The sequence below is a fragment of the Myodes glareolus genome, chromosome 6 (genome assembly GCF_982192425.1).
Source record: "Myodes glareolus chromosome 6, mMyoGla1.1, whole genome shotgun sequence".
Classification (NCBI taxonomy): Eukaryota; Metazoa; Chordata; class Mammalia; order Rodentia; family Cricetidae; genus Myodes; species Myodes glareolus.
In genome coordinates, this window is record NC_142031.1 from 47436994 (window position 1) to 47446975 (window position 9982).

Genomic DNA, 9982 nt, shown 5'->3' on the forward strand with positions numbered 1-9982 from the left:
CAGTAGGAGACAGCTCTTGGATGGGTGAAACACAGACTTTCACATTCCCTATAGACATTGACCGGGAAATAGAGGCACACAGAAATGCTACAGGCTGGACAAAATGCCAAGTAAGATATGCAAAAGTTTAGACAGTAAAGTAGCAAAACTGGCACGTAAATGCATGCCCAAAGTCACATGGCAGAAGCACATGTATCACAGTATAAGTAAAACATATATAAAGGAGAGATAGACTTGTACATGCTTAACAGTTTTTAACTCACAAGTGCATATATATATATATATATATATATGTGCATATAATCCCTGAACAGGGCAGTCTAAAGCAGGAGCAATGTGAGCTATCACTGAGTCTCACGAAAAAATAAAAAAGTCAAAGTTTGTAACAATTGCTTAATGTAGTTTTCCTGGGTATGAGGGAGATGGCCTTTATAGAAGCCTGCCAAATACATAAGCCCATTATGGTGGCTGCCTCTTGAAGTGAAGTTGAGAATAGGAAGTCTTCTATTTGACCTATGAACTTTGCAAAAATAATCAATTTCATTGGAAAAAATAAGTAGCTTTTAGTAGCTGGAGAGATGACTCAATGGTTAAGAGCACTTGTTCTTGCTGAGAACCTGGGCTCAGTTACTAGCACCCAAAAGGTGCTACCCACCTTACCACCCCTAGGGGTGCTACCCACTTACCACCCCTAGGGGCCAATGTCTTCTGTATTCCGTAGCTACTTCACGCATGGGTTACAATACAGAGATGCAGGCAAAACACTCATACCCACAAAATAAAATTTATGAATAGACTATAAATTTAGTTGAATACTTTGAGACAACCCCACAGCCCACATAGTTTGACCTCTACAGTGTTTCAAAAAAAAAAAAAACCCATATTGCACTTCGTGCTTGATTGAGGCAGAAACTAGAATTAGAAATAAAGATATACCTTAAAGCTCTGAAGAAAAAGGCCAAACTAAAGAGGATCACTGGAATGCTGTCTTATACAAGCTAAAATTGTGGTGCCCATGGTGTTCCTGAAGCATGAGGTTAAAGGAACCTTCCCTGACACATTCTAGAAGCCAACTCCAAGGACGTGCGGGGGAGTAGTCTGTCAGTATTGCCCCAGCAAAGGAACAGCTCACCTAGTAAAAAAGTTTTTCCCATCCTGTTAATCTCTCCCAAATGTGGCAGCCTTGCTTTGGCACGGCTGCCATGCATACATGCGTGTTCCAAGGCAAACCTACATGCCAGGACCAGCTTGAGGATGATCAGGGAAGGACTGACTTAAAACAATGGAAGCCCTTCATGGAACTTTTGAGTCTCTTGACACTCCTCTCTTGACACTTGCTATGCCCCCAAAAGTGGCCAAATCAGAGGCTAATCATACCAAGACCCTCCTGTGCCACTTGTCATTTATTAAATGAGAAAAACCGGGGCAGAGAGAGATTGGACAAAATTTCCCACGACTATCAAAGCTGGGACTCATCCTCAGAATTTGCCAAACAGCTTACGTGTGGGTGACACTGAGGAGAAACTATGTGGAAGTAAAGTGGGAAACAGATGCAATGGAGGACTAGGGGCTGAAATCTTTTCATATAGGCCTAAGTGTTAATGGCATGGAGCTCTACCGTGGGAAGCCCAGGCAAACTGTGTGGAATAGAGTAAGATGTAAAAAGAGCTGTAAAGGAGAAATGTTAGTCAATTGCCAAGGACTTGGATTTGAAAACTGGCAGTAAATGTATAAAGGAAAAAAAGACAAGGTAGTGCTGGTGACCAAAGAAATGTTGAGAAAATTATCAAGACTAAAGGGAAAGGTGAAAACCTGTTATAGGAAACCTATTCAAGCAAATGTTTAAAATGCCAATCTGACAAGAACATTACCTTATCTGAAACCACTTAATTTCATCAAAGCCCAAACCCCTTAGCATGTCCTAAAGGCCTTAATGATGCAGCACTCAGGAGGCAGAGATCCAGGCTAGCCAGGATGCTGTTCTTAATAAAAGTCCTTCATGAGTAGTCTTGCCCATTTCTAAATCTTGCTTTTTCTAGTACTAACAGAGTTGGGGATGTGACTCAGTAGTAAAGCACTTTCCTTAGCATGTACAATCCCGAGTTTGATTCTCAGCAATGAAGGGGGGGGACAACAAACCAGCAGGCTCAATATCAATTTCACTCTACCACTTCCAATATATAGAACAATTCACCTCTCCAGACTCTCCTCTAACCTTTCATCTCTGCCTCCATGCCCTTGCCACAAGAAAAAAAAAAAATCAAATGGTATAGCTTGATTCAGAGACTAAATGTTAAGTAAACAGTAAGTCTGTCCTTGACTGGAGTTTGGCAATGGTGATAGTGGGGCATGGGTATCTGGCTCTGGCCCCTCCAAAGATTAAAGGTTCAGCTTCTCACCTGAATCTGAGACAGGATAGGGTATGATGTTTTGAAAACCCAGAGTTGTCAAAGTGACCTATATATGCATTCTTCCTTCTCCCAGGAGAAGACACATCTATCCATGGACAATCTCTTGATGGCCTGGCCCACTCCTGAAGAGCCTGAGCCCCTGATCATCAATGAGGTCCTTTACCAAATGACCCCAGTCTTCAGACAACCCTACTGCCCCAAAAGACAAGGGATCCTAAGTCACTCAACTGCCAAAGAAGACACAATATATATTGCCTCCAGTCCACTACCTACAGGAACTCTCACAGCTGACACAAGACAAATAGTCAATCTATACAAGGTGGTAGGAAGGAGAGAACCAGACTCAATACTTGGCAACCTGACCAATTCCTTGACAGTTGCCCCAGTGGACTATCTTTCCAGCCATGAAGGCTATTTACCCTCCAACATGGAAGACCTCTCACCGCATGAGGCCACTCCAACTGATTCTTTAGAACTGGAGCACCAACACATCTCTCTTTCCATTTTTGCATCAGGTTCTCTTCGCCCACTCACCTTCTGTGGTGAGAGGCTGACTCTTGATCAGTTAAAGATGGGGTATGACTCCCTCATGAATAATGAGGCTTGATGCCTAGAAAGTCAGTGCATCCCATTAATATAATTACTCCAGTGGTCACCATCTTTGGTAGTATTGGGACAATGCAGACAAGCCAGCTGTCTCTAGCTTCACCATAAGGACTTGCTGCCTTTGATACATGTCTAAAATTTCAATCCTCAAGAACCTGGACTTTGCTGTTTTGTTTCTTTATATAACTATAACCTGACTCAGCCCCATCTTCTTTATCACCACTGGGTAAGTGCCATTCTAAATTCTCTTTATCAAAAAGATGGAACAAAAGATCCAAAACCTTTTTCCTTAAAATGCCAAATCTGATTCTACCCCCATCCTATTCTCTACAGTGACTACTTTTCTGTATTTGGTATTTTCATTTAATAAAGTTACCTATTACCTAATCTGTACCTCCTTTCCTAACCTACCAAATTAGCAATTTGTCCATATAGCCCAGTCCTGCCACCTGTTTTCAACCTTTCTTTCCTATGCAACTCTAGAAGTTAAAGACGTTTGGTCAGCTTGCTCATAAACATCACTGCTTCCTGCTACTCTTCCAGACTTAATTTCCACAGTTCTTCTCAAAATATTAGGCTCTTTCCATTACATTTCCATTCTACCCCACTAACTACTGTCAGTTATCAGCTTTGGCATCTCTGCACCCATCAAGTGCCCTTAGTTGATTGCCATGACAAAGGTACCTTCCCAGAAGCCAGCCAGCCTATGTTACAGTATGGTTCAGTTTTCTCCTACCCAACTGCTTTTCTCCCTGCTCCCTGGCCCCCAGAAATAGTGAAATCAAGGTTCCCCAACCCTCATCAAGATTCCCATGTCACTTTAATCTACAACTTGGCAAAGTCTTCCCAGTATAGTACATGTCATCTGTCATCACTTCTGTTGGCCAATTCAGCTTGTTTGCTTCCCACCGGCTATTCTAGCACAAGCTTTACAAAGAACAAACAAAATCCACATAAAGGACTATCACACTTTTAAGGTGCATTAAGCAGTCTCACTTTGCCGTATGAGAGCTCACCAAATTACAGACAACAGATAAATTTTCGCAAGTAATTTTTACAATTTGCTTGACTCCCAGATAAAACCAAGTTTCACGTCTTTCATCCCTTGGTAATTTTAAATTCTAAAATATTCCATTAATCTATTTTTTAACTCATAAATGAACCGAAATACCAGCGTACAACACTAAGGGACATGGGAAATCTTGGATGTTTTGGTTGTATTTTGAAGGTGTGGGAGTGGAATCCAGGACTTTGTTAGACAAACTGTGTGAACCTCAAGTTCAGGTACAGATTCTCAAACTGCCCTGAAATTTCCCAAAAGCCAGGGGTTTTGTTCTAGTCTTATCTTTCAGGTTAAGTGGAATGTCAAACCATCTCTCACCCTCTCCCCACTAGCTGTAACCCTACCACCATTTTTCAGCTCCCTCTAATAGCTACAACTACAGCTCACTTATGATATCCTGGAGCAGGGGTTTAGAGAAAGAAATAAAAAGTCTTTTCTAAGTAGGGTCTGTTCTTGAGTCACCAGAAAGTTGCCTCCTGTTCCAATAGCAAAGACCAAGCAAGCCCTCCCAAGGTTTGTTTTCATTCTAGCTTGCAGACTCATGTCCACTTTAAGTTTCTTTATGAAAGCTTTACTTGAAACGGTAGAACTTCCAGAATAAAGTACTTTCAGATACAAGTTTCATATAAAAACCTTCCTTCTTCCCTAAAATAGAAACACAATTCAGACTAAAACAGATACAGCAGCACCCTAACACATTAAAAAACTTGGGTTGGATTCCCCGGCAATGAGGTAAGGGAGGCTTTTCAATCAGAGAGATGGAAAGAATCAAGTTGGAAATCACAGCTTACACCAAAATAAACATACAATAAACTACTATAAAACACAAATAGAAAATGGGTTCCATAATAAGGCTCTCGGTACAGGTAGGTATGAAAGGCTACACTTCGGTAACACGAAGTACATAACTGTGGTCAACTGTAATTAAAGAAATGCAAACTAAGTACTACTTAAGTATTTTCCCCATATTAGCAAATACAGACCAAATTAGCCAATATTAATCAGAGCAGCTGGACAATATTCAATAAAATTCTAATGGTCAAAACTCAATTTTCATCAACATAGCCAAGAGCAGTTTAGTATCTTTAGAACACAGTATTTCTCAACAATGAAATTAAAATGGTGTTCCTTTGACCTAGTGTTTCTGTACAATGAAAATACTGTAGAGTTCAAGGAATGACTCTACATAATTTTTAATTCTAAACAAAACCTAATTAAACTGCATTGTGACACTGGCTTCCATGTTACATTTTCTTTCTAGTAGTGGCAATAAAACTCGTGGCCTTGTGCATGCTAGCAAGCAGGACCTGCCTTTCACATTTTGATATCCCTAAAATTAAGATAGGGCATAAAACTGTTGAAAAACATAGAATATAGACAGAGCAGTGGTTTAGAGCTATTTGCCCTTGCAAAGGACAAAGGTTCCAGTCCCAACACAAAGATGGTAGCTGTTCCTCTACGACTAGAGCATGCATGGTACACATATTTAACATGCAAAACACTCATACACATAATCACATAGGACGACTTAGAATCACCTGTTAAGTCTAGCTGGGGGGAGGGAGAGCACAATGCAATGCCTGTGCTTTCCACACTAAGTGAACATGCCCATACAAGTACATTGGACCTGCCTGTGTAGACTCAAATTCTACTACTGGGACCAACTTCTTCTGGATGTCTCCTTTTTATTGGTACCATAAATCATGAACTAGCACTGAGGGAAGGCAGGGCATAACTGGAGCAGAAGGCTGCTTAATAGCTTGTTCTCATCACTCCAAACTCCCGCACAACAGCCCATTAAGCTATGAACACGTCCACAACTTTCCCCCAAAGCAACAAGGCCAAGGCCAGGCCCGTCTGTCGCAACATTTCACCGCAACATTTCACCGTAACTATCCTAGTTTATTTTGTTGCTGTGAAAAACCCTGACCAAAAGCAAACTTGAGAGTAAAGAGTTTGTCTTACACATTCCAATCACCGTTCATCCATTACTGAAGTAAAGTCAGAACAGGACCCTAGAGGCAGGAACTGAAGCAAGACACCATGAAACTGTTCACTGGCATGCTCATCAATCATTAAACAAGAAAATGTCATCACAGATTTGACTACTAATATGAGCAATTCCCCTCTTCCCAGACAACTCTGCTTGTGACAAGCTGACAAAACCAAACTTATCACAGATAAAATAAATGTTTTTCCCTTGGGAGATGTGGAAAGCGGGCTTTGAAGGTAGGTCCTTGCTATAAAAAACTAGCCTTCAGCTTATTACTTTTAACTCAGCTTCAATGACCACCAACCCTACTTGCCTTTTAAACACTATTTAACTGAGAAGATTCCCCCCTCCTATTTTACCCAATTTATACATTTTGAAGTATGGCTTAAGTTGAGCCATGAAAAAGTATTTCAATGTCAGTAAAAAAAAAAAAAAAAGTCTTTTTTTTCACTCTAGTTATCAAACTACTTTGTGGTTACTGTTTCAGAAAATGAATATCCAGTATCTCTAGACAACTGATCTCATAAACCTCTCACAAACCCTCAAGAATATTTTCACTAGAACACCAAGTCCAGTGCAGTGGCTCATGCTTTTAATCCTACAACTCAAGGCCAGCATGGTCTTTGTTTACATAGTTCCTGGCCAGCCAGGAACAGACTGCAACCCTGTATTTAAAAACTGTATTATAAGTACCTTAAATACTTAAAGACCCTGTTAATAATTCATTTCCTAATCACCCCTTTCACTAATATCCACATAGAAGCAGAAATAACTATTCCATCAGAACAAAGTAAAGACTAATGACCAATGACCAATCTGTGTTCCCTCAAAACTGCAGTAAACACTGGTTTCCATCAACCTCAGACAACTCAACTTTTAGGTTCAATTCTTGTGATCAGAAAATTGCCATGTTTCTATCTCTTCCACCTTTCTCAGGGAGGTGATTACTTTAAAACTGTACTTAACTCTCAATCAAGTGACCGATGAAGCTGGAAAAAAAAAAAAGTAGCCATGCTCTCCTGTAACTACAAACTGCTGGTAAGGCTTCGCAGTCAAGTTTACTGGAAATGTCCCTCTACTTTGGAAAAGATTATCTCTACCCCATACCTTTTAAAATGAGATGCATAGAAGCTAGACCTATCGATACTAATAAAAATTAACCAATATTCTCTCTGATATAGTGACAAAGTACACTTGCTTTTGAAGGCATAGTAAACTGTTACAAACAAAACATAGTAATTGAGGCACATACTACATAACTGAGACTATGATTTACTATTCCACCTCGGTGCCAACAAGAGGGCAATGAACTAGTCAGGTCTTCCACACAGCAAAGTTGTATGTGAACACACAAGGAAACCCTTCATAAATACACTTAAAGGGGTATATGAAATCAAGCTGAAACTAATAAAAATTCAGAAATATGCAAAAGAGCTGCCAGTTACAGTACTGCTTATCTATAAACTGCTGAAAAAAACTAAGGCTGGAGATGCCCAGTTTCAATCCTGAGGACTGTCTCTAGAAAAGAAAACACTCAAATCCCATCAAATTGTCCATCTATCTTTAAAGATTCATTTAATTCATAAATCATGGCGATCTAAGCATTTTCATGTATGTAATGGGACAACACTATCACACACCTTATTAAATCTATTTTTTTATTCATTACTAAAAGCTGAATTATTAAAATAGCCCCATCAAAAACTTCGGCACAAACTGCCACCAAACCAAACATTAAGTCTCTTGATTCCAAGCACAAAAGAATCTATCTATGTACTCAAAAATATAGGTAAAAATTTTAAAAATTGTCTCACTTGGTACTCACTGGCATTTTAGTCCCTGACAAAATCCTACTAAAATAAATTAACTTGGAGTTTACAGAATTTTATGTTTATGAAAATAAATTTCAACAAATAAGACATTACTAAACTTTGAAAAGAACAATTATAACCCAAGTGTTATAAAGTAAACTTTCACCCAATGCAAGCTACAATCTTGCCTAAAAATAGAAAAATTAAAGGCAGGAGTTCCAATTACAGTTCTAAGAGATCTAATGTCCTCATCTGGATTGAATGGGCATTTACACTCTGGCATGCTCAAAGACACTGACACAGACATGTTTGTATAAATCTATAAAAAAAAATAACTAGCAGATATTGTCTCTAGAGTCTTTTGACCATAGATAAGTGACTACCAGATAAGACATCATACCCAACCACACTTTGAACTAAAGTGACAGACTGTTTTAAGAGTAGCAGGACTTAAAGGACATATAGATGGAAGCTTTTATTTTAAAGGAGCTTTTACATTCTGGCCTGGGATGATCAGGAACAGCAGTCAGTTAGGAAGGGAATAGCTAGCAAAACCTATTCACACTTCGGAAAAGCAGCTAATTTACCCCAACAAAACTTTACATGGTAGAGGAATGCTTGGTGGCAGTACGTGTGTCTAGAATACACAAATCCCTAGCATTTCAAATAAACCTTTATAAACACCTGTCGAGTGGTTTTGCCAAAGCAGGTAATTACTAAAACCATTCAATAAGGTAATACTTGACTGTCTTGTTATTAGACACACTTCAAAGCTTACTAGTAGTCTGGTTTCTGGGTTCTTAGTTAATGTGGAGATATGACAGATTGAATATTTACATAGTAATCTCACTACAATCACAAAGGTTTGGGCTAGAATATATTTCCTAAACTTTTCCTTTACTCTGGTGCTGTGGTTATAGCTCAGCATACTTGCCCAGCACCAATAACCAGCACTAAAGTAGTGGGGATAGGAAAACAAAACGGCATGCATTATAGGTATACTATACCAGTTAGTTCACTGTTGGGTCTGTCCACAGTTGTGTCTGCTTTGTCTTACCTTCAAGGTCAACATCAGTAAAGTTCTGGCAGCTTCTCATTTTTAATTTTTAATACCTGGTTTCTTCCACCTACTAATGCTCTGATGTTTTTAAAAACAACAAAAACTACTTACACTTTACTTGCACACTAAACATAACATTTTTTTCTATTTCATCAGTCATATTTAGTAATTATAAAAATAACAATCAGAAGAAATATGTAATAATCTTCTCAAACCCATACCCAAAATAAACCAAATATAGTCACAGCTCTGGAAATTACGTGCCTTGAACTGAATAAAAAGAACTGTAGTACCCGCTAGTACATTTAAGATCTCTGGAAAAACTCCAAATAGTATTCAACTAATAAACTATATCCTCCATTCAATCCAAGCTAGAACTATTCTAAAGTTCAACTGATGCCGTTTATATTTAAAAGCATTTAAGCCAACTATTATATCCGTTCTTAAAATTACTATACTAAATTATCCAACTTTGTCATTATGATAGTTATTTATCGCAAATATAGGACTCAAAAGGTTCAAATTAAATCCCACATATTTAAACATTTGAAATCTTAAAAGTAGCATCTTAACAGTGCAGAGATCGAGAATAGGGAAGCCAAGAAACATACAAAGGGGCTCCCATGTGATTGCTTTTATATCTTTCAGAAAATGAGCATGAAAATAAATTGCTGTTTTTAAAAAACAGAAAGTCTACGTTTGGTTCTTGATATAAAGTGGACCTGAAAGGAAATTCACAGGTATCAGACAGAAACAGACCTACCTCAACCAATTCAACCTACTTTGAAAGCATGCAACAATGTTATAAATGCCACTATATGTTTTCTGGTGATAATGACTCAGTGAGTAAAACTGTATTTCTAAGAGGTGGTGTTTTATACATGTTGTTGGAAAATGGGATTTATAAAGACGTTACTATTAAAAAGTGAATTAGATACTTGAAAGTTTAAACATACTTAATGGCGCATATGCTGCAGTCTCAAAGGACCAAAGGACTAAACATTTGAAGCATTGGTAGAGAACACGTGCAGCATAAGT

General features: G+C 38.6%; 1 protein-coding gene across 2 annotated transcripts in view; it reads left to right on the forward strand.

Annotated features, from left to right (window-relative positions):
- Positions 1-3404, forward strand: part of Il12rb2 (interleukin 12 receptor subunit beta 2) — a 78532-nt gene extending 75128 nt beyond the window's left edge. For both annotated transcript variants that reach the window (XM_048439977.3, XM_048439978.3), the window contains one exon: positions 2485-3404. In XM_048439977.3, the coding sequence (XP_048295934.3) occupies positions 2485-3018 (534 nt within the window). In that variant the 3' untranslated portion in view covers positions 3019-3404. The remainder of the gene's footprint in view (positions 1-2484) is intronic.
- Positions 3405-9982: the final 6578 nt, after the last annotated feature.